Genomic DNA, 24,540 nt, shown 5'->3' with positions numbered 1-24,540 from the left:
AATCATGTTCAGCAAATATTCAGCCAAGTGCTAAAGTGAAATGTAGAACCAGCATTTTGCTATTTAATTTACATCCTTGGTTGTGTTCTCTTCCTTTTTTCTTTGTTTGTAGTTTTGTCCTGCCTTATCTCAATCTCTTCTAATCATTTCCTCCATCAAGTTTCAATTAGGGAAAAGGAAGCAACTGAACTGTCGTCTTGAATACTGCTGTTTTTGTTTCCATCCATTAGTTAACCATAAGAAGATTTATTTCAAGCTTGAGTGGGTTAGGTGTTTTGTTGGCAGCTCTAACACTAGAACATATTACATTTCTTAGAAAAGAAACTTGATCATAAACTGAATATTCAGACTTTCCCAAAATCCATGTTCAAACTTCAACTGGAACGCAGCTGTCAGAGCCACATTGTGATGAAAGGTTCCCATTGCCCACCACTCCAGTGCCTGGGCAGTGGGTTAACATCATCATTTTCAGAGAGGAGCTACCCCTTTCTTACACTGTTGTCTGTCCAGAGCAAGATATTTGACAGTCTCGTCTTGCTTCACAGCTCCAGGTCCCAGGTTCGATTCCTGGCTTGGGTCACTGTCTGTGTGGAGTCTGCACGTTCTCCCCGTGTCTGCGTGGGTTTCCTCCGGGTGCTCCGGTTTCCTCCCACAGTCCAAAGTTGCGCAGGTTAGATAGATTGACCATATTAAATTGCCTCTTAGTGTCCAAAAAGGTTAGGTGGTGTTACTGGATTATGGGGATAGGGTGGAGTTGTGGGCTTGGGTAGGAGGCTCTTTCCAAGAGCCGGTGCAGACTCGATGGGCCGAATGGCCTCCTTCTGCACTGTAAATTCTATGATTCTATTCACATAGCCACTCATCCCCTGCCTTAATTATTTTACTCGCATATTCCCACAGTTTAAAATATATGACCAGAACATAACCCACAGAATATTTTCCAATTTCTTGGATTTCCCTTATATTTTCATGACATTATGCCATTTAGAGGGAAGCACTGGGGGATAGTGGTAAACACAGCTGCCTCACAGCACGAGGGACCCGGGTCTGTTTCCAACCTTGGGTGACTGTGTGGAGTTTGCACTTTCTCCCTGTGTCTGTGTGGGTTTCCTCCAGGTGCTATGGCTTCCTCCCACAGTCCAAAGATGTACAGGTTAGGTGGATTGCCCTTTAGTGTCCAAAGATGTGTATGTTACGGGGTAGGGCAGGGGAATAGGCCTAGGCCAATTGCTCTTTCGGAGGATTGGCGCAAACTCGATGAGCTGAATGGCCTCCTTCTGCACCGTAAGGATTCTATGATGAATAAAGCTACTGCTGTACTCTCTCTATTATCTGCATAAAGCAGTTTTTCCATGTTTTACAATCCTAACATTACACCATGAGGAAAGAGCATCACTTGGGATAGATCCCCATAGAAGTGATACCAGGTTTAAAAATCTCATGGATTCCAGGGCACTTAATAAAAGTGTGCACGATCCGACCTGTGCACTCAAACATTTACAATTTACTGGCCATGAGCGCTCTCCTGGTCTCTAGCTGTTCCAATCAGGTACCATAAATCAAGTGCTGCCAGTTTTGAATCAATTCTGTAACTAATGCTTTTGGACCTGTTGCTATAACGTTGCTGCAGGCAAATTTGTCAGGATTATGCTAATCAGTTTCTAACAGTCGTGTTTGACTGCTCTTTTAAATTGGTAGAAAATTATTTTGTGTTTGTTGTGTTGTCTAATTATCTGCATGTGGTCAATAAATGTACCATTTGCATTCTCTTTCCTGTTAAATTATTTAATCGAAGCGTATTTTTAAGGGCAAAAGCCAAAATAATAATTTGAATGAATACAACAATAATCTGATCATTTTTGATTTCATTGGATGTAAAACTAGATTAGTTACTATACTGTGAGAAAGTCCTCTCCAAATGTTGTCAAATTTCGATTTATTTTTTAAAACAAAATGATCAGCTCTATTTTAGGCTTATTACATATATTTTTTGTTCATAAAATCAGTGTCTGGGAAAGTAATCCCTCAACTGTCATTCTATGGATCTAAAATGTTTGGGGAATTCTGTTACAGGAAAAAAAAACTGTTATATCAACGTACAAATGAGGATAGACCCTCCGATCCATCCAGTCTGTCCCATTCAACTGCAATGCTTTGCATCCTCATGTGGATTCCAGCCCCACCTGACAGCTGTATGATTTTCTGGATCAAGTGAACAGACGTAAACCCTTTCCATTCTGGCGAAACAATTTGAGAAATTGCTCTCCAACCCCAACAAACTGGCCAGAAAAATTACTCTGGCCCTGATTTAATATCATGCAGTGTGTGGTGATTGTCACACATCGTTATTTAATACTTTGTGTTGCGAAAGGCGGAGACACAGTGGAGGAGGTCGCAGGGCACGGTATATGAGTATGGGGAGAAGGCGAGCAGGATGTTGGCGCATCAGCTCCGCAGGCGAGATGCGGCTAGGGAAATTGGTGGAGTGACGGATAGGGGTGGGAATGTAGTGCAGAAGGGGACAGAAGTAAATGGGGTCTTTAGGGACTTCTACGAGGAACTGTACCGGTCAGAACCTCCAATGGGGAGAGGGGGAATGGAGAGCTTCATGAACAGGCTATGGTTCCCAAGGGTTCAAGAGGAGCTGGTAGAGGGGCTGGGGGCGCCGATAGAGTTGGAGGAGCTAGTCAGGGGGATTGGACAAATGCAGTCAGGTAAGGCGCCGGGGCCGGACGGGTTCCCGGTGGAATTTTATAAAAAGTATGCGGATCTGGTGGGCCCCCTGTTGGTGCGAGCCTTCAATGAGGCATGGGAGGGGGAGGCTTTGCCCCCGACGATGTCGCGGGCACTGATCTCTCTGATCCTGAAGCGGGATAAGGACCCCTTGCAGTGTGGATCATACAGGCCTATCTCGCTCCTCAATGTTGACGCTAAGTTGCTGGCGAAGATCCTGGCCACCAGGATAGAGGACTGTGTGCCAGGGGTGATACACGAGGATCAGACAGGATTTGTCAAGGGACGGCAGCTCAACACGAATGTGCGGAGACTGCTAAATGTTATTATGATGCCGGCAGTGGAGGGGGAGGCGGAGATAGTCGTGGCGTGGATGCGGAGAAAGCGTTTGATAGAGTTGAGTGGGGGTACCTGTGGGAGGTGCTGGAGCGGTTCGGATTCGGGGAGGGATTCATCAAATGGGTGAGGCTGCTCTACGCGGCTCCGATGGCGAGTGTAGTTACCAATGGAAGGAGATCGGAGTACTTTAGGCGCTACCGTGGGACCAGGCAGGGGTGCCCCCTATCCCCCTTGCTCTTTGCACTGGCGATTGAACCTTTGGCTATGGCGTTGAGGGAGTCAGGGAGATGGAGGGGTCTGGTGCGGGGTGGGGAGGAACATCGTGTATCGCTGTATGCGGACGACCTGCTGTTGTATGTGGCGGATCCAGAAGGGGGAATGCTGGGGTGATGGAGCTGTTAGCGGAATTTGGGGGCTTCTCGGGCTATAAGTTAAATTTAGGCAAGAGTGAGGTATTTGTAGTACACCCGGGTGATCAGGAGGAGGGAATTGGGAGACTCCCATTTAAGAGGGCAGTGAAGAGTTTCAGATACCTGGGGGTGCAGGTGGCCAGGAGTTGGGGGACTCTCCATAAGCTTAATTTTACCAGGCTGGTGGAACAGATGGAGGAGGAATTTAAAAGGTGGGACATGGTGCCGCTATCGTTGGCGGGTAGAGTGCAGTCCGTCAAAATGGCAGTTCTCCCGAGGTTCTTGTTCCTTTTTCAGTGTTTGCCCATCTTTATCCCTAGGGCCTTTTTTAGAAGGGTGACTAGCAGCATCATGAGCTTTGCTTGGGCGCATGGGACCCCGAGGGTGAAGAGGGTCTTCTTGGAGCGGGGTAGAGATGGGGGGGGGAGGGGGCTGGCGTTACCCAATCTCTCGGGGTATTATTGGGCGGCCAATGTGTCGATGGTGCGCAAGTGGGTAATGGAGGGGGAGGGGGCAGCATGGAAACGGATGGAGAGGGCGTCCTGTGGAGATACAAGCCTGGGGGCCCTGGTAACGGCGTCGTGGCCGCTCCCTCCTACGAGGTATACCACGAGTCTGGTGGTGGCGGCTACCCTCAAGATTTGGGGGCAGTGGAGGTGACATAGGGGAGAAATGGGGGGCTCGATGGAGGCTCCGTTAAGGGGGAACCATAGGTTCGTCCCGGGGAACATTGATGGGGGATTTCAGGGTTGGCACAGAGCGGGCATCAGACAGCTGAGGGACCTGTTTATTGATGGGAGCTTTGCGAGCCTGGGGGAGTTGGAGGAGAAATTTGGGCTCCCCCCGGGGAACATGTTCAGGCATCTGCAGGTAAAGGCATTTGCTAGGCGGCAGGTGGAGGGATTCCCTTCGCTTCCCACGAGGGGGGTGAGCGACAGGGTGCTTTCGGGGGTCTGGGTCGGAGAGGGGAAGATATCTGATATCTACAAGGTTATGCAGGAGGCGGAGGAGACGTCCGTAGAGGAGCTGAAAGCTAAGCGGGAGGGGGAACTGGGGGAACAGATCGAAGACGGAACATGGGCTGATGCCCTGGAGAGGGTTAATTCTTCCTCCTCGTGTGCGTGGCTTAGCCTCATCCAATTCAAGGTGCTGCACCGGGCCCACATGACTGGGACGAGGATGAGTAGGTTCTTTGGGGGTGAAGACAGGTGTGTCAGGTGCTCGGGGAGTCCAGCGAACCACGCCCATATGTTCTGGGCATGCCCGGCACTGGAGGAGTTCTGGAAGGGGGTGGCGAGGACGTTGTCGAGGGTGGTGGGATCCAGGGTCAAGCCAGGATGGGGACTCGCGATTTTTGGGGTTGGGGTGGAGCCGGGAGTGCAGGAGGCGAAAGAGGCCGATGTGCTGGCCTTTGCGTCCCTAGTAGCCCGGCGAAGGATCAATCTACAATGGAAAGATGCGAGGCCCCCAAGCGTGGAGACCTGGATCAATGACATGGTGGGTTTCATTAAGCTAGAGAAGGTCAAATTCGCCCTGAGAGGGTCGGTACAAGGGTTCTTTAGGCGGTGGCAACCTTTTCTCGACTTTCTGGCTCAACGATAGGGTACGGGGACAGTAGCAGCAGCAACCCGGGGGGAAGGGGGAGGGAAAAGGTGAGGAGGGGGAGGGAAAAGGTGAGGAGGGGGAGGGAGAAGGCGAGGGGGGGAGAGGGAAAAGGCGGGGGGGGAGAGGGAAAAGGCGAGGGGGGGAGAGGGAAAAGGCGAGGGGGGGGAAGAGGGAAAAGGCGAGGGGGGGAGAGGGAAAAGGCGAGGGGGGGGGAGAGGGAAAAGGCGAGGGGGGGGGAGAGGGAAAAGGCGAGGGGGGGAGAGGGAAAAGGCGAGGGGGGAGGGAAAAGGCGAGGGGGGAGAGGGAAAAGGCGAGGGGGGAGAGGGAAAAGGCGAGGGGGAGAGGGAAAAGGCGAGGGGGGAGAGGGAAAAGGCGAGGGGGGGAGGGAAAAGGCGAGGGGGGAGGGGAAAAGGCGAGGGGGGGAGGGAAAAGGCGAGGGGGGGAGAGGGAAAAGGCGAGGGGGGGAGAGGGAAAAGGCGAGGGGGGGAGAGGGAAAAGGCGAGGGGGGGAGAGGGAAAAGGCGAGGGGGGGAGGGAAAAGGCGAGGGGGGAGAGGGAAAAGGCGAGGGGGGAGGGGAAAAGGCGAGGGGGGGAGGGAAAAGGCGAGGGGGGGAGAGGGAAAAGGCGAAGGGGGGAGAGGGAAAAGGCGAGGGGGGGAGAGGGAAAAGGCGAAGGGGGGAGAGGGAAAAGGCGAGGGGGAGGGAAAAGGCGAGGGGGAGGGAAAAGGCGAGGGGGGAGGGAAAAGGCGAGGGGGAGGGAAAAGGCGAGGGGGGGCGGACGATGACTATGTTTGTTTATTTAATTTAAATTTATTTTTAAGTTCTTTTGTTGTTCATTGGGGTTGGGGGGTGGGGGATGGGATACATGCGTCAATATGGTCTGGGGGTGTTAGTTATTATGGGTTATTTTGTTGCATTTCATTGTTTGTCGTTATGTTTTATATTTTCTGTAAAAAATTCCAATAAAAATTATATATATAAAAAAAAAATACTTTGTGTTGCTCTGAGGTAAAGGGAAGTGAATCTAAAGGAAAGTTCAGGACAATTTGTATCATTACTAGGTGGACTATTTTGAACCCTATTGCTTTGAGACTTGTAAATTGACAAATGGACAAGAACTTTTTGCTTTCATCAAACCATGCTGTTGAGATTTGGTTGCTAAGTAACATTCTGAAACAAAAACTATTGTTTAACGTGTTACAAGTATGAAATTTATAAGATTATGGTTAAAGTTTTTGAAATTATACCTTTTAATTTCGAGTAAAATGAATGGGGTCATGTGACCAGTTCTGAAGTCTGCCTAAAAGTAAGCCTGGGTGGTTTGACTATTTTTTTTTAAAGTACCTAATTCAGTTTTTTTCCCCAATTAAGGGGCAGTTCAGTGTGACCAATCCATCAACCTTGTACATCTTTGGCTTGTTTTGCGCACATGGGGAGACTGCGCAGACTCCACATGGAAAGTGACCCGGGGCTGGGATCGAATCTAGGTCCTCAGCGCCATGAGACAGCAGTGCTAACCACTGCATCACTGTGCCGTACGTGGATGGTTTAACTGTTTAAGTAAGCTATTACGAGACAAACTATATTGTTTGACTGAGAAGAAGGTGCAAGATATTTATGCTTGGAGCAGTCTCTGAGTTTACAGTGGGAGTCTCCCAAAGTCCCAGAAAAGTGTTGAAGGTACTGGGTTGTAAACAGTTGTGCTGTAAACTGTCCATTTACTTCTAAAATGAAAGAGAGTTGGATTCTCAAGAATTATTAATTAGCATTTCTTCTGAGCTACAAGGATCATATGGTTCACAATGCCATTTGGAAGGAAAGCAGAGGAAGCCATTTTTGAGATCAGGTTATAAACTTCCCTACAATTCATTGAATCTCAGACAGAATCTGTGCTGTCAGCCAAATAAAAGGCTGCTTAGCTTTGCGAGCTGTGACAGGGTTGTAGTTCTGTGGAGAGATGCCACAGATGATTTTTATAAAAGTGGAATGTTAGCAAAGTATAAATTACTAACAAAAAGAAAATAGATTTTAGACAGTTGTGCTTTTTTTAGTCTTACTGCATTTAAAAAAAAAATGCAGATTATTGTAATGTTTTCAGCTCGTAACTGAAACTTTGAGTCTTTTTAAACGTTATCGATCTCTGAGGAGATTGTAATAAAATATTATTTGTAAAACTGCTCTGTGGCTGCAATGTGGAAAAATTGCAGTTTATTTTTATATTTAACAAAATTGTATTCATAAAATATGATCACTATATTGATTGTAATAATGTAAAGTATTGATCAAAGATATTTGAATTTCAAACTCAAATGTCAAAGCTCAACAACAAAAGACCAGGCTTTGACATTATGAAATTCTAAGATACCTTTGAATCTGAACTGATGCGAGAGGATTTAAAAACCAAAATTTAAATGAGAAGATCCTGCATGTAAATAGCTAATGGATATTAAGTGGAGGTGGCGATTAAAGTTATTGTTTTTCAAATAAAAGCACTATTCTAGATTGTAAAACAAAGAACAATCCACCCTTTCTCACTGTCAGTCAGTCTGTCTTTGTTATTCCATTTACTTTGCTTAGAATATGTTGAAACATTTTGGAAATTCCTGATGATGTGTATTAAGAATACATCATTATGCAAAGGAAGTGTGGGAACTCTACTTTTTGCTTTATATGGTACTGAGCAAAAGCTACTGAGACCCATTTGTGCACACATTGCTTCACCATTTACTTCCTGTGAGGATTACGCCCAGATGGAGATTTGATGTGCGTAATGCTCCTAATTTTATGCAGCAGCTCTTTTATACTGTGCTTCTGCTGGGTGGAGCTATCTGGCACACAAAATTCTTCTTTTTGCTTCATATTCAGACCTCTTCTAATTTAGCAGTGTTCCCAAACATTGATCGCAGCTAATGTCTCTCTAAATGGGATTTAGTCACTAATCCAAACAAGCGTTATACAAAGGAAAACTTGTTTCACTGAACTATGAACAGTGTTAGCAAACCATTAAGCATAACCTCTATTCAGAGGGAACGTGTACAAGTTGGAAGCAGATATCGAGACTGAATTTAACAGCCAGAACTTTCATTATTCTGTTGGTTTAAAATAAATCATAAAGGTGAACATAAAGTTGATTTTTATTTTCACAAACATGACTTGTTTTAACGCGTTCTGGCATAAATTTTCTTTTTCAAATTTTGAAGATTTTCTTTCTAAGGTTAGTTATATATTCAGTAGGATAATTGAATGTAAGAGACCAGTACTTGTAGACTGGAATAGAAGCAAATAGTCAAAATCATTGGACCTAGGAAATTGATGTCTGTAATTTGTGCACCATGGAGAAAATATTTTTAATGGAGAGTAGTGAAACAATTGCAGGATGCCTCTTTTGGGGGAAGAACATGTTTCTTGACAACATTTTTGCATAAGGCCCTCTCTTTCCTCCTCCATAGGTAGAAGCAATTTACCTTTTAAAATAACTTACGGAAACGTACACATGTGGACAGTAAGTGAAGGTAGGTGAGAGATTTACATCCAGTTCACTGTGACTCAGCAACTTTTTCCAGTGAAAGAGACAGATTAGAAAGGTACGTAGTCTCAGGGGAAACTGCTGATCTCAGCTGAGGAAGTAAAAGGGTGTTACAATTGGCTCAATGCTGCCATGTTGGGAGGGGAAAGAATCAGTTGGAATTGGTGCTCCCAGATAATGATCAAGTTCTGGAGACACTCCGGAACCCATAGATGAGTTGGCAGCAAAGCGTTGTCTTCAGAAGAAAACAAATCATCTTGTGACCTGGTTTCTACAACTTTTTAACTTAAAGGTGATATCATAGTCATTATTCTTACTCAAATGACAATCCACTGAATACAACTCGAGGCGACACCGCCAGTGATTGTCCCCGTCACAATTTTAATGTTTTGTGCTATTCTCACAGATTCAGTGTCACCATTCGCTATTGCATCATCTCTGAATCATATTTCATTGTAATCAATATGCTGTTCAATGATAGTCTGATCAGTGAGCGATAATAGAGAACCATACTCTGTAGGTCAGCACTTTGTAAAAGATGGTTTGAGATGGGACTCAACATCGATTAACACAGGCTGAGTTTATGTAAAACATGTGGATGAATAGAGCCGGTATCAAATCTGGGCCCTCGACGCCAGCAATGCTAGCCACTGTACCACCGTACTGCCTAAATGTTTTATTTCATGGTGCTCAGTATGAGCCTTGACATTTTTTACATTGTAATTGCAATTGTATTGTGCTACCTTTTTTCAAGTAAGATCCAGGAAAAGGAAGCGATATGGTTTGATTCTAAGTTTACGCGATAGCTCAGCATTCATGAAAATGATCATTATTCAGGAGGGGGTGATCATTCCAATAGAGATTCTGAAATATATAAATATTTATGGCAGTCTTGTTAATTAATTATGCTCCAACTTAATTTATTCCCTCTTTTGCATATATAGGTAGCGTGGTTGTTGGTACTGCTGCATCACGGCTCCAGGGAGCCAGGTTCAATTTGGATGATTGTGTGGAGTTTGCACTTTCTCCCCGTGTCTGTGTGGGTTTCTTCCGGGTGCTCCGATTTCCTCTCACGGTCCGGGGATGTGCAGGTTAGGGGGATTGTCCGTACTAAATTGCCCCTTAGTGTCCAAAAGGTTAGGTTGGGTTATGGGGATAGGGTGGAGGCGTGGGCTTAAGTTGTGTGCTCTTTCCAAGGGCCGGTAAAGACTCGATAGGCCAAATAGCCGCCTTCTGCACTGTAAATTCTATGACTCTTATGATTCTATGAATATGGAGTTTTCATAGTAAGAACAATTCACTTCCTACACTTTGTTATAGAAAATAAAGACAAGTATATTAACTCCACAAACATAAGCTCACTTCACGAAACGGAGACCCCTCTTTGAGCCTGTGTGATAGAGTGAAGTGTGAGGCTAAGTTGTGAGCTTAGGCCACTAATCAATGATGGTTGTTAACTTGCATAGAATGCCTATCACTACAATTTTTAAAGTTATAGCGCAACTAAGTCCCTAGAATCCTCGAATGGTGTGTGGCCTCCTCAGATGTTAAAATAATAATGTTGGAATAGATAGGATCCTTAATATCGGGAACAAAGCACAATAAAGATGATTTCTTGAGGCATGGCTTTATTAATTGCGCTCAAGCAAATCAAAATGCAAAGCCCATGTCTGTTATATGCAGGGATGTGCTGGCAAATTAAAGATTTAAAACCCTCAAAACTTCAAAGGCACCTAAGCATGGCGAGTTCAAGGATAAATCTTTTGATTTTCTTTAAAAGGATGCAGTGAGAACTTAAATGATCAGCTGAAATCCTTAGCAAAAACGTAACAGTGGATGACAAAGCAAGTGAGATTGTGAGGACCAAACTAGCTCACCTGTTGCATTAAAGGAATGTGAAAATGATGGGTGGTGAAGCATGGGTCATGATGCTCAGGCGGCGTGGGTCGCGAAGGTTGATAAAAATGGTTCCCGGGCAAAAAAGTTTGAAAAACACTACTCTAATGCAAATGCCAAAGAGCTAATTTAAGGTGAAGAAAAAAACAAAACAAACTGAATATGCTGCAAATCTGAGACTGAACCACAAATGTATGTTAGTCAGAATTAGTGAAGAGAACAGATGTTACTGTATTAGATTTTTGATAAAGATCATACCTTCAACTTTGTATTCTCCAGAGATGCTGACCGACTAGCTGGGTGTTTCCAGCACTTTTTTTTGTTTCTGCTTAAGGTAAATCATCCTAGTGGTAGCTATTTGCCAAAGCAGAAGAGTAAAATGCATGATGGCAAGTCTTAGACGAAGGCGACCTCTTTATTTGAAGTGGTCCAGGAATTATCACAGCTCAATTTTAATTTATTTTATTTTCATAATTTTTTGGAAATTTACATCTGTGATGTATCACATAGCAAAGTACCCAGTGAGCATGAATAGCTGTTTAAGGAAGAGGGGAAAAATTGCCGAGCCAGTCAAACGCTTAGATTGACGCCACCTGGCACCGTTTATGGAAAGATAAAGCCAGTGAAATGTTCTCTCCCTCCCCTTTCGTCTGGGAATTTTTTTTTGTAGAAGTAGTGAAGAATGAAGCAGAAGCCTTAAGAATTAATAGAAAAAAAGTAATGTTGAAAAACTAAGCTCTGTTATTAAATTAGTTTTTGAAGTTTGAACGTGTTCTTATTTGTTTAAACATGGATCTCAACAAGCGCAAGAAAGAAACTGCTGCAACACTTCAAATGAATCTAATTAATGGCTGCCAGTTGCTTGAAGTATTATTTAATGAAAGCTTTAGTAAGACAGTTAAATTATTTAATGATACAAGGCTATATATTTAAGAATTGCTGCCGGTTAGATACTGCTGGGGCCTTTTTAATTCTACACCGTTTGACTTGGTTAGAAAAAGGCATGAAACTTGAGATGCTGATCTGCAGCAGTCATTATTTATTGGCCCTGGGGATTCGGGCCTTTGTATTGTGAGGGGGGTCTTACGTTTTTGCCTGGTTTAAGATAAAACTGCTTGCTTTATGAAGTTGCAAGTTGGATTTCAACTTGTTTTTGTCCCTGCAAACTGAGAAGTTCACGTGCAGTTATGGACGTTCTTTAAAGTTAAAATCCTTCTTGCTGATTCACCCGCCCCCGTTGAAATGTAATGTCAATTGGATTTTTTTTTTGTTTCATCAGGAATCAAGTGGGCAGCTCTATTTGCGGGGATATTAAGTGGACAGGAAGGAAAACTGAGCAGTCTAATCAGACACACTGTGCATCTGTGATTTATGCAAGGCAGCCTGCCCAGAGTTTTGAAAAAAAACAAGACATTTCTGTGCCTGGGAAGTTGCAGCGGCGCTCAGTATTTCTTTTTCCATCGAGAGTCATTGGTGTATAAGCACCCTGCTCCGAAAAAAAAAAATGTTCTGTTAACCTAGAAGACAGGCTGAAGATCCCAAGTTGCTCGCGTTTTGCCTGGGAGTGCAGTGAAGCGATTCGCACTGCTATTTTATGGCCAAGATAGACCCAGTGGCAGAGGAGGAGTTGATTTGGAGCAGAGATAATCATTCGAGTGAAGGGTCGTGTCAGGCTATTAATGCAATTAGGCTGGAAGGTTCTTAAAAAAATTATTTACGTGGCTTTCTGGTGTATTTAAAGGAAATCTTGGCCCGTCAGACAAATTTCAGGGTTGGATCTGTCTCCAGGAATTGTATCTAATTAACCTAGTCGAAGGGCTGCTCCTTCAGTAGAGTTGCAAAATAACGTCAGCGGCGGGGGCTTTTTTTTTTTAAAAAAAAAGAAACAAAATCCAACTCTTTTGAAGAAAATCATTCTGGATTTCATCATAAGACTCCTATCAGCGAACATGAGGCTGAAGAGGAATGGCTCGTACACATTGCACAGGTACAGTTAATATTCCTGACCTCTGTGTTGGTGCCTTTAAAAGTAAACAGTGAGGTAAGAACTGGAGAGAGAGAGAGAGAAACGTTGTCGAGTTGAGTGATTTGCATTTTGTTCCGTCGCCCTCCGGTCCACACTGCAAAGCCTTCAGTAAAGCAGGCGGGATGTGCGTTTGGACTCTTGGCGCTCAATCCCATTCACTGTTGGGTTAAAGATTCCTCGGGCTCTTCAGAAAGTTTACCGTCTTGTGTGTGTTTGTGAGAAATGTTTCTGTCTTTTTTCCTCCCCCCCCCCCCCCCCCCCCCACCGCCTTCACCGGGGGTTGTGCGATCCTCCGGGCAGAGTTTAGCCGAGAGGAGGAAGTTAGTGCAGATCTCGGGGACAGCAGCAATGTGAAGACCGAGAGGAGGTAAACAGACCCAGCTGCAAGTTCGATGGACATCCTCTTCTGCTTCGATTGCGTCTTGTTTAGGTACTACACCACGCCACGGTTTCTGTGTCCACTACCCCCCCCCCCGCCGCCCGCTTTCCATTGTCTTCACCCCCCCCCCCCCCCCCCCCCCCCCCCGCTTTCCATTGTCTCCATTCCTTTTTGTTTTAATTTCTTGTCACTTTGTGTGCCCACACTTGCATTATGGCAACACGTTTACTTTTAGCAGTAAGCCGTCCTTCACACGCGTTCCGCATTCGGAAGGCGGCACGGGCTTCAGATCATCATCGCGTAAGGTTGCCTTGTTCGCTGCCGAATTTCAATTAAGAGTGTTGAAAGTCAACGCTTTCTTGTTGTGGAGGAGCGTGGGGTAGCCCGCTTTTAGTGAAGGTGCCATTAAGCAGGCGTCAAGTTAGTTGGCATTACCAGTGATCTTAATATCACGTTTTAAACAATGATTTTTGCCAGAGCAATTCACGCTGATGGGAGTTTTCATTCAGGGGGTTCAGAATAATGCAAAGTAAGCATTTCTGCTCTGAAGTTCAACAATTGTGTCGGGCGACCACAAGTATTCTGCTTTTTTTTTTGAGTTCTGCAGTGCATATGCGAGGTTGATGGAGCATTTGGGTAAAAACAAAAAGGATTTGTCATTTTTTTTCTCACTCCAGCAATATGGGTGGGGGGAGGCAGAAAAAGAGTGGCTGTTGCAAGTAATACAGTTCAGAAGGAAGGATTGCTTAGCTATCTGGAACTTTTATTCTTGGCTAGTGTGTATTGTCCTTTGAGAAAGGTGATAGATCACGGCAATCAAGGTTGAGATGTGTAGTTATCAGGAAAATAGACTTGGTACACAGCTGTTGTATAGCAGGTATTCCAACCTATTGTACAGCAGTATGTATTGAAATGCATTTGTTCACTCAAGGTCCCAACGATATTCTCAAACATCGTTTGAATTGGCAAAGGCAAAGTTTTTTCCATTCCCGATCACACACATCTTATAGATACCTTTGTTTTTTTTCTATCCCCCCACCTCCCTACAAGTGAATATATATTGCTGATTTAAAGCTGCAGGATGTAGTACCAGGTGTTTTGTTTCCCTTATTGACATTTGAGATCAGGGTTTGCTTTTAAGGTTTTCGGGCAGCGCTACTACAGACCTGTCACCTACTTGGAAGCAGTCTCCATTGCTTAATCAAGAGCTCTATTAGAGTTGTTTGGAGTTCCAAGGCTAAAACTTAGGGAATCCAGTTCAGTTCGTCAAGACGCCACAGTGCCCGAGATCCATGAACATGGTCTCCAGTGCTGTTCAGTTTCCAGAAGTCAGTCCTTTTATATTTAAGTGGACATCAATGGTAGGAACACTGCGTCTGCTATCCGTGCCACTCCTTCAGTGTAAGAATTCTTTAAGGCACCTAATTAGATTAATTGCAATATTTATGTGATACATGTATATTTGGTTGCTGTCAATGGCACTCCTTGCATCAATAGTTCTCCCATCTGAAGGAGGTGGGAGGCTGGTCTCTGCTTCTAACTACAGCCAGGGACTAGATTGACTGAATCAAAGAATCCTGGCCTCCGACAGTTCTGAATTGGACTGCAACAAGAAGCCAACTAATTGGGGTGCACAGCACATGTGTCTTCCCCCACCCTTTATGAAAATGTATTTAGGTTTAAGATTTTTACAGATTACTGTTCATCCTTGGCTGTTTGAATTCTTTCCTCTTTGCCTCCAATTTTGGTGACTCGTTATATTGTTTCTTGGTGATATTTTAATGAGCATGAAGCTTAAATAATGAAGAGCAATATGAAAATAGACAGTATGTGGTGACAATGCAAGGGTAATGGTCAGCATTACCATAAGCTCTATTTAGATTTCAAATTGGGCTGTAGAAGGTTATGAAGTAATTCCATTGCATGCGGTGTGGCCTAGCATTTATACCACATCTTTTGTAATCTGTAGCACTTTAGAACTTTAAACATTGTTGTAATGTAGGGAAACGTATTGTTTGAATTCATTATATTTTAGCAAGTAGAACTGTCCTGAACTCGCAAGATTCTATTCTGATAAGAGAACCATTTTGCGTTACCAAAAGCCGTCAATACCTGAGCCATGAGTTAAATTTGAAAAGACAGTACTATCATCCTACATTCTTGGGTTCTCTGATAGCTCAGCAAGAAAGTTCTCCACCTGATGCATTCAGACCACAAAGTTTCTGCGCTGGGTTAGTTTGCAGTTCTCCACTAAAGTAATGGGTGAGCGGAAAGGAAAGAGATGGAGGGAAGATTTATGATTTCTTATCGTGTCACAGGGCCGAGAGAGAAGGAAAGTATTTCCATTTCTGATCCCTTATCCAGTGATTTTTGTTGGAAAGCGTGTGGTCGAGAACAGAGTGTGATCAACCACAATTTAATAGCTTGTTGGCATCACTTTACAAGTGCAGAATGGCTGGCAAGTAATTGGGAGGGCTGGGCTGCTAAATTGCTACCTTCAAGAGGAGGTGAGAAGAAAATTGAAGAAACAAATGTATCCACATTTAAAATCCAGTTAGATTAATTTGTTAACCAGAGCATCCTGCCATTCATGTCTATCCTGAAGTTTGGTCTAGATTTTTAGTTCTCATTTGGGTCGCCATGCAGTTAACCCTCAGTACTATTTCGCCCAGCTAAAATGTTGTCAGTCCATGTTATGTGAATGTAACCTTCCATTGTGGTTCACACAGGCTTACCACAAAGCAGTGTTGGGCATGGAGGAGACTCTAGTTCCTCCCACCTCCTTGCTCTTCCTCTTTTCACATGAGAAATGCCTCATACTGTCGTGAGATTGGCCCCGTTTACATGCTGGCTCATGGTGATATCATAGTCACGAGGTCAAATTCCATATGAATGATAATGCCATCCAGTTCTACCTCTGCAGCAATTCTCTTGACCCCACACCCATCTCGCTACTATCGGACGACCTGCCAAATAATTCATGGATAGCATTCTTTATTTCCTTCCTCATCTTGAAAAGCCTTTTCAAACAAAACATCTTGGCCAATCTTTTGGTCACCTCCCCCTAACCCTCCTGCTTAATGCATGTTCTTTTCACCTCTGAAGTGCCTTAGGAAGTTTTAATGTGATGCGGCAAAAGTGCAAGTAGTTGCTGCTGTAACACAACTTCCATAGTTTATTTAAATTCAAAGGACAATTCTCTTTTTTTCTCCATGTCTTAAATTTCATTAAAAGAAATCTGATTGACCAGGCAAAATAAGTTTTGCAGAATTTGAACGGAATGCCTTAACTTTTTATTGAACCTCTCCAGATGCAAAATGAAGTTAATGGAAATTAAATTTGGTAAAATCATTCTGTAAAAGCAGCAAGCTGCAGAATATCTCTCACTGCCGGTGTGAGGTGAACTCACAAAAATGCTCTGAAAACGCAGTGACGGGACTTTGTGGTTCCATTTCTTCTGAGTAGATTTTCTGATGACCATTCCTGTTTTATTGTTATAGCATAATCCAAATGTATTTATTCCGACACTTGTAAATGCAAAACTACTTTTAAAAGAAAAAAGTGTAGTCCTAGCACTGTGATTTTGTGCAGGAAAGGCTTAATATTTTTCAGCTCCTAGTTTAACCAACAGAAAAATACATTTCCATTACAAATGTATGGATAGGAGGTCAATAGTAAAAATAATTTGTTGCTATGGATTGCCAAATGTGATATGCTTTTATGAGTGCTTTATATTTAGAAGTTGCTGATGTATTTCCTTGCAGCCATGGAGGAAGGGCGTGTTTGTAGAAGTCTGCCTTTCCCTGGAGATTTGTGGGTGTATGGAATGTATGGCTGTCTACATCTGGTTTACAAAATCGAGCATGGGCTGTGTATGCTCAGCTACAAAGGCTAAATATGTTGTGTTTTGTCTACTTGTCGAAAGGGGCCATGTTTAAACAGAAATTAATGTATTAAGTATGTGTGTGTATGTGCACTTATTTTAAAAATGTAGCTGTTTTAGTTTCGAAGGCAAATGCCCTTTTTATTTCTACCTGTTGTGCTTGCTAAAATCTTTTGAATGATTTTTATTGAACTGTCCTGTGAGACTTGGACAGAGACATATTGCCCCATATTCTAACATTCTTTCTGAATAGTGAATTCAATAGACACAATGTTATCTTTATGCACCAGAACGTTCTTTAACTAAGCTGAGAGGAGGAAAGAGACTTAACGGCACAGCGAGTGAGTCAGAGAATACAGTCCTTTTCATCATTGCCATCTGTGATGGAAGCCTCGTGTGTTTGAAATGAAAGTCTTCTGACTTGACCAGCTACAAAGACCCTGTCTGTCTCTGCTAGATCCCAAGTGAAATTCTGCGGGCATCCTTGGTTGTAATGACTTAGACTCGGCCTTTGAGATTAGCCAGTTGGAATAAGAGTTCCCTGATTAGTGGCCCAATTAGGGAACCTCTTCTTTGTACATAACAGGGAATGTCAGATCCTGTGCACTCCCCAAGTGTAGACAGCAAGCTGAATGCACATGGTTGTGCTGCTGTTGGTTTTGGTAATAAAAGGAATTCTGGTGAAGGGACTTCTGCCTCCGTGGACTTGTTACATTGGTATCAGAATTTTATTACAAAAACTAGCTTGACATTTTTAGTACTTGGAAGTCGTGTTCTAAAAGAATGCTTAATTAAGATTGTCGAAGGATGTGCAGGTTAGGTGGATTGGCCATTATCCATACGCGGTGTTACAAGGATAGGGTGGGGGAGTGGGCTGAGATAGAATGCTCTTTAGGAGGGTCGGTGCTGACTCAGTGGGCCAAATGGCCTCTTTCTGTTTTGTAGGGATTCTGTGGAATTCTTACTTTTATTGGCACTTGACAGTGCAGTAAGAACAACCTTAATTAACCATTCCTTTCTTGCTTTGAGTGCCATTCTTTATAGGTTACTTTTGCAGAAAACACTTCTAATGAGTGCTGTGTGTGTGCTGAGCTTTGGACACTGATCTTGGTCCTCAGTTCAGAGCAGTGGACTATAATTTAAATTTTAAAGAATGAAATGAAAATGAAAATCGCTTATTGTCACAAGTAGGCTTCAAATGAAGTTACTGTGAAAAGCCCCTAGTCATCATATTCCGGCGCCTGTTCAGGGAGGCTGGTACGGGAATTGAACCTGTGCTGCTGGCCTGCCTTGGTCTGCTTTAAAAGCCAGCTCTTTAGTGCTGTGCTAAACCAGCCCCTTATTTGAAATCATCTGTTTCAAATAATTCACAATGGCTTGTTCTTATGTTTTTAAAGGATTTTTCATTATAAGCCCATAGGATATAGGAGCAGAATTAGGCCATTTGGCCCATCGTGTCTGCTCCACCATGCGATCATGGCCGAAATGTTCCTCATCCCCATTCTTCTACCTTCTCCCTATACTGTGGCTACCAGGGCAGGTCAAAGGCTAGGAATCCTATGGCGACTAACTCGCCTCCTGACCCCCTCCCCCTCAAAAGCCTGTCCACGTTCTACAAGGCACAAGTCAGGAGTATGTTAGAATACTCTGCACTTGCCTGGATGAGTGCAGCTCCAACAGCACTCGAGAAGCTCGACATCATCCAGGACAAAGCAGCCCGCTTGATTGCTTCCCCTTCTACAAACATTCAAACCCTCCACCACCAATGAAAAGTAGCAAGTGTGTTCCATCGACAAGATGCACTGCAGTAACTCACCAAGGTTACTTAGACAGCACCTTCCAAACTCATGACCACTACCATCTAAAAGGAGAAGACCAGCAGATACCTGGGAACCCATCACCTGGATCCCCCTCCAAGTCAATTACCAACCTGTCTTGGGAAAATATCACTGTTCCTTCACTGTCACTGGGGCAAAATCCTGGAGCTCCCTCCCTCACAGCACTATGGGTGTACCTACACTCTGGGACTGCAGCGGTTCAAGAAGGCAGCTCCACCACCACCTTCTGAAGGGCAACTAGGGATGGGCAATGTATCCTGGCCCAACCAACCACATCCACATCCCGTTAATGAATTTTTAAAAAACAGATCCCCTTATTAATCAAGGACACCAGATTTATGCTTGATCAGGGCTACAGACCAGGAACTGGAAGGTGGGATTAGACACAATAGTTCTTTCTTGGAACATAAGAACCAGGAGCAGGAGGAGGCAAGTTAGCTCTTGCGCCTGCCCCTCCATTCAATACGATCATGGCTGATCTCATCATGGCCTTGACTCCACCGACCTGCCCATTCTTCATAACCTTCAACCCGTTATCAATTAAAAATATGTCTAACTCTTCCTTAAATTTACTCACTGTCCCCCCGCACTCTGGGGTAATGAATTCCACAGATTCACAACTCTTTGGGAGAAGTAGTCGCCCCTCCTGTTTTAAATTTGCTTCCCCTTATTCTGAAACTATGACCTTGTTCTAAAATGCCCCACAAGTGAAAGCATCCGCTCCACGTCTACTTTATGCATACCTTTTATCATCTTCTACACCTCAATTTGATCTCCCCTCTTTCTTCTGAACATGAGAGAGTATAAGCCTAAACTGTTCAATCTCTCCTCGTATGACAAACCCCTCATCTCTGGAATCAGTCTGGTGAACCTCTTCTGAACAGCCTCCAATGCCACTACATCTTCCCTCAGATAAGGGGATCAAAAATGTGCACAATACTCCAGGTGCACGATATTCACCAATTCTTGTACAGATGCAAAAACACTTCCTTTCCTTTATACTCCATTCCTTTAGCTATAAATGTCAACATTCCATTTGCTGTCTTTATCTGCTGTACCTGCATGCTAGTTTTCTGCGACTAATGCACAAAGGTTGACCTCTTATTTATTCATAGGATGTGGGTGTTGCTGGCAAGGTTAACATTTATCGCCCTTGCAAAAGTGATATGGTGACTCTTTGAACCGCTGCAGTATTGTGGGATAGGTGGACCCACACTGCTGATGAGTAAGGAATACTTGAGAGTTTTATTCAGCGATGTGGTAGATGTGGCCCACTGCTCAAGCCAATGCTGGATGATCTTTGATCAACTCACAATTTTGAGCATCTGAATCACTGTCATGATTCAAATGCCCAGATGCAATGTAGCATTTTTGGTTTCTACAACAGTAGGAACTAATGATGCAGATTCAAAGACTTTTTGTATTTGGGTCCGCTTGTATACATAAGTATAGCTGTTGGCAGGACACCTGTGTGCCCGTTAGTTGCTTAATGCAGAAGTTTATTGTAAGAGGTCATGATGGTTTCTGTTAGAAAAATAAATGCCATACATTTTGTAGTATAGGTGGTGCCCTCTTGAGGTTGAGATTAGGCAATTTGTTGTGACTTGGGTGCTCAAAAATGTAATTCCTTGGAACTAGCTTGTTGCAACTTGAGGACATGTTTTGTCAAACCTTGAAACTTGTTTTCTTCATTTAATGTTTGCTGGCATTATACATTGATTTGATCACATTTTAAACGTGTATCACATTCTATTCCTTGTTTCAGTCTTGTTTCAAAGGAATCTGTTTGGACTTGTTTAAGGTTACTTCATATTTCCAGGTTTCCTCAACATTCTACAGAGGGGTTGTATTTTATGTTGGTGAATAGAACGTCAGGCGATATATTTTGAATTGATAGAAAATGAGTGCCTCCTTGGCATGGTTCAAAGCTCTCCCTTTATGCTTTGATTAGTTATTTGCTATTTAGCTGATTTTTAAATTGAATGCAAGGAAATAAGCCAAATGCAGGAGCGATTCCCAGGGATTAGCTAAGCATTACTTCACTACAAATTGCCCTGTTTCTGCAAATTATTAGTTTTGGCATACCATGGTCAGTTCATCAGACTTCAAGTATTTAATAGTGGAGACAGTGTTGATAAAGCAAATTCTTCATCTGATGTCACAACATAACTCTAATGTAAATGGCGCACGTAGTAACTTTTGGTGAATTACTGTGTAGAATGGTAATTTACTCCCAGTTGTTGTACTGTGTACTGTTGTGGATGCCTAATTATACGGAAGGTATCATTCTCTTATCAAAGGTGTAAATTTTGAGGTCACCTAATTTGAATTTTATGTTGTGGGCACTGATGGAGTTGATCAAGATAAATTATTCTCTTGTGAAGGGTTCTAATACCGAGGAAAACTGAATGATGTGAAGGGTTCTAATACCGAGGAAGACTAAATGATTTGGGAGCATAAAGAAAGCTATTTTAATGCATCTTTTTTCCCCTGGCCTTCACACACTGTTCCAATACTAGAAATCGTATATCCGTGCAAACTTGAAAAATCCTGTACTACAATAATGTCCAGCCTTTACTGCAAATTTTCACTTAAAATTGAATGGGATTTCATTTGCATTTTCCATGCACCCTGGCCTTCAGTGGATGAACCCTTCAGAACAGAATATGTGAACCTTTATGCCTTAGCCTCATGAGTTGTGAAAAATAAATTCTTATATTTATGTAGCACTTTTCACAATTATCGCATGCCTGAAAGTGCTTTCCAATCAATGGAATGTAGGGAGTGTGACAGCCCATATACACGCAGCAAATTCCCACAAACAGCAAGTGGTAATGACCAGAAAATCTGTTTTTTATTGTCTGGAGTTGATTGAGCGATAACTATCAGCTTGGACACTGTAAGGGTAACTCCCCTGTTTTTCTTCAAAATCGTGCCATGAGATCTTTTGCATCCATGCGAGCAGGTAGATAGGGTCTCAGTTTAACATCTCATCCAAAAGATGGCATATGTGACAGTGTTGTGCTCCCCCAGTGCTGCACTGAGAGTGTCAGCATGAGATGTGGAGGTATGATGGTACCTGCAGTTGATGAACAACATCCTTGTATCAGATCTGAAAAGGGGGATGACCCACTTGCCCTTTCAGAAACTATTCAAAAATAAATTCACAGGCTAAACTTGTATGGAAAAAATAGAATCCTTGTGATTATTTGAAGTGGTGGAAGGTTCCCATTTAAGTTTGCATCTTTAAAGTAACATTTTTTCAATTGTGGCAGGCTTGTGAACTGAATAAATTCACGGTGAAAGAAAAGTTGCCATTTTATCATTTAAACAGGGTAACGTCCCTCCAGTTGCAGCTGTGGAAGGTTACAATGTGAGGTAAGGATTAAATTAGTGGTTCCTCCTTTACCAACTATGTTAATTTTGGACCTCATTTAGAGTAATGTTAAACATAAAATTCAACGAATGCTGATTAGGGTCAAGAGAAGTCAGAACATGGGCACCAAGTGGAGGAGAAAAAGGATAACTAGGGAGTGCGTGAAAGCAGGACAAAGGGAAGCAATTTTTGCACCAAAGAACAGGAACGTTGCTACTGAAATATATCCGAGAGAAAAATGAAGAATAATCTGTGATTATGCATGCAGGGACTTGTTATCGGAGGGGAGGTAGGGACGCTGGACATGCAGATCACTGCTCTGAATAAATAGTGCATGACTCTCAACATCCTGTGGGTTACCATTGATCAGAAATTGAGCTCGATTAGTATTTGCAAAAGCATGTTAGTGGCTAGGAATCCTGCAGCAGGTATCTTGCCTCCCGACTCCCCAAAACTTGTCCGCCATCTCCAAGGCACAAGGCAGGAGTGTAATGGAATAACTGGTTTAGCTCAGTGGGCTAGACAGCTGGTTTGTGATGCAGAACAAGGCCAGCAGCGCGGGTTTAATTCCCATATCAGCTGAGAATTCTAAATTCTCACTCTGTGTACCCGAACAGGCACTGGAATGTGGCGACTAGGGGCTTTTCACAGTAACTTCATTGGTGTTAACGTCAGCCTACTTATGACAATAAAGATTATTTACATTTACATTTTACTGTACACTGCCCAAATAAATGCAACTGAGACAACATTCGTAAAGCTCAATAACGTCCAGGACAAAGCAGCTTATTTGATTGGCATCCTATCCGCCACCTTCAGCATTTACTTCCTCCAACACCAACAGACCGTTAGTTGCAGCCATGTGCATCATCTGCAAAATGTACTGCAGCAACTCACGAAGACTTCTTCGACAGCACTTTTCAAACCTGTAACCTCTAAGGACAGGGAACCAGGTGCATGGGATCTCCACAACTTGCATGTTCCCCATCAAGCCACCAACCATCCTGACTTGGAACTATATCGCTGTTTCTGGGTGTACATACAGCACACAGACTGAGTGGTTCAAGAAGGCAGCTCACCACCACCTTCTCGACAGTAATTGGAGATAGGCATATAATGCTGGCTCAGCCAGCGATGCCCATATCCCATGAAATAATTTTTTTTAAAAAAGACTTTCTATATTGCATAGATGAAAATAGAGGTATAAATTGGATGGCTATAACCCAAAACACATCCCAATAACCTGAGCAAGCAGGCTTCATTGAAGATTTCTGCCTCGATTTATTCACAGGAAGTATGTGTTTAAGTTTTTTCCCCCCGGATATTTGACTGGCACTACAGTGGAAAATGTTGGGAAAATCTCTACCTCTTGGCGCATTCATTAGTGAATGAGCTTCGAGAAACTCTGTAAACTTGAGTTCAAATGATTATTTTGAGTTCTTAGGAGAGAAGCATTATGACTTTTCATGACACCAAATCTGTTGCCTTGTAACTACTTCCACATTCATTCCATACTGTATAGGAACTTGCCATGGTTCAGTGTTTGCTAATGAGAGTAGCTCCATGACACGGTTCATTGAGACATATGATTTAGGTCTTCCAGCATGTGTAAATTGAATGTTTGATTGTCTGATTAAGATATTTTGGTGTCTTTCTGATATTTTTGTTTTGTATGTTTTAAAGTGACTTTTAACACTGGTTTCATAGTCTCCATGCATGTTTCTGATTTGAAATTATTCTGAAACTTCCTCTGGTTTGAATTGATCAACATACTTATGGGTAAACGATGGTGGTTGATTGCTGCACTAGACTTTTTAAAAACAAACATGTTTTCTGCAAACGCAATCCATGTAGGCAAAGAGATCAAGCAATACATTTATTTTATGTAGTCCTCCTTGTCCTTGGACTAGGTATTCTTTTGTCATATTTACTCCAGGAATAAACATTCCTTTTGCCTGTGATGGGAAATGTTTGTGCACTTGTGTAGAAAATTCAGGGCTTCAAAGGCCGATCGCAGTGGTATTGACTTTGGATTCTGTAACAGTAAACAGTTTACTGGTCAAAGCTCACCATATCAGTGCAAATGTTTATTTTTGTCTTAATCCAGTGAATTCTTTACCACACAGAAATGTTCTACATTTGTTAGTTGTTGCAGAAGTCTTTAATAATTTTAAACAAGTTATCAGTTGCAACAATTCTAAATTGTAGACATCAGTATAAATGACATGCTCAGCTAACTTAGAAGTGTGACCAGTTAGATAGAAATGACTTGTGTTTATTCAACAACGGCAAGTGTATAAGATAACATTCCTTACAAATGGGAAATGAGGGCATTACAGGGAGTGTAGCTTCTTTAGCTGCATTGACAGGCATTTTGGGTCAACTAGTTTTTAATCCTTCAGGATTCAAAGTATCGCATTTTATGGCCAAATCTGGTAACTAGAATCATAGAATCTCTACAGTGCAGAAGGAGGCAATTCGGCCCATCGAGTCTGGCCCAGTCCTCTGAAAGAGCTCCCTAGTTAGACCCC

At 43.1% G+C, this 24,540-nt stretch overlaps 1 protein-coding gene across 4 annotated transcripts in view; it reads left to right on the top strand.

Annotated features, from left to right (window-relative positions):
- LOC119971910 (MOB kinase activator 2) overlaps positions 1-24,540 on the top strand; it is a 242,493-nt gene that overhangs the window by 140,058 nt on the left and 77,895 nt on the right. Inside the window, exon 1 of one of the 4 annotated variants that reach the window (XM_038808225.1) lies at positions 11,688-12,494. The exons of 2 other annotated variants lie outside the window; for them this stretch is intronic. In XM_038808225.1, the coding sequence (XP_038664153.1) occupies positions 12,457-12,494 (38 nt within the window). In that variant the 5' untranslated portion in view covers positions 11,688-12,456. Of the gene's footprint in view, positions 1-11,687; positions 12,495-12,789; positions 12,964-24,540 lie in introns of those variants that run through there. One more of the 4 variants, XM_038808224.1, reaches the window with a different exon arrangement.

This window comes from Scyliorhinus canicula, chromosome 9, assembly GCF_902713615.1.
Source record: "Scyliorhinus canicula chromosome 9, sScyCan1.1, whole genome shotgun sequence".
Classification (NCBI taxonomy): Eukaryota; Metazoa; Chordata; class Chondrichthyes; order Carcharhiniformes; family Scyliorhinidae; genus Scyliorhinus; species Scyliorhinus canicula.
Note: the sequence above shows the minus strand (reverse complement) of the source record. Positions and strands in the feature narration are given on the sequence as shown.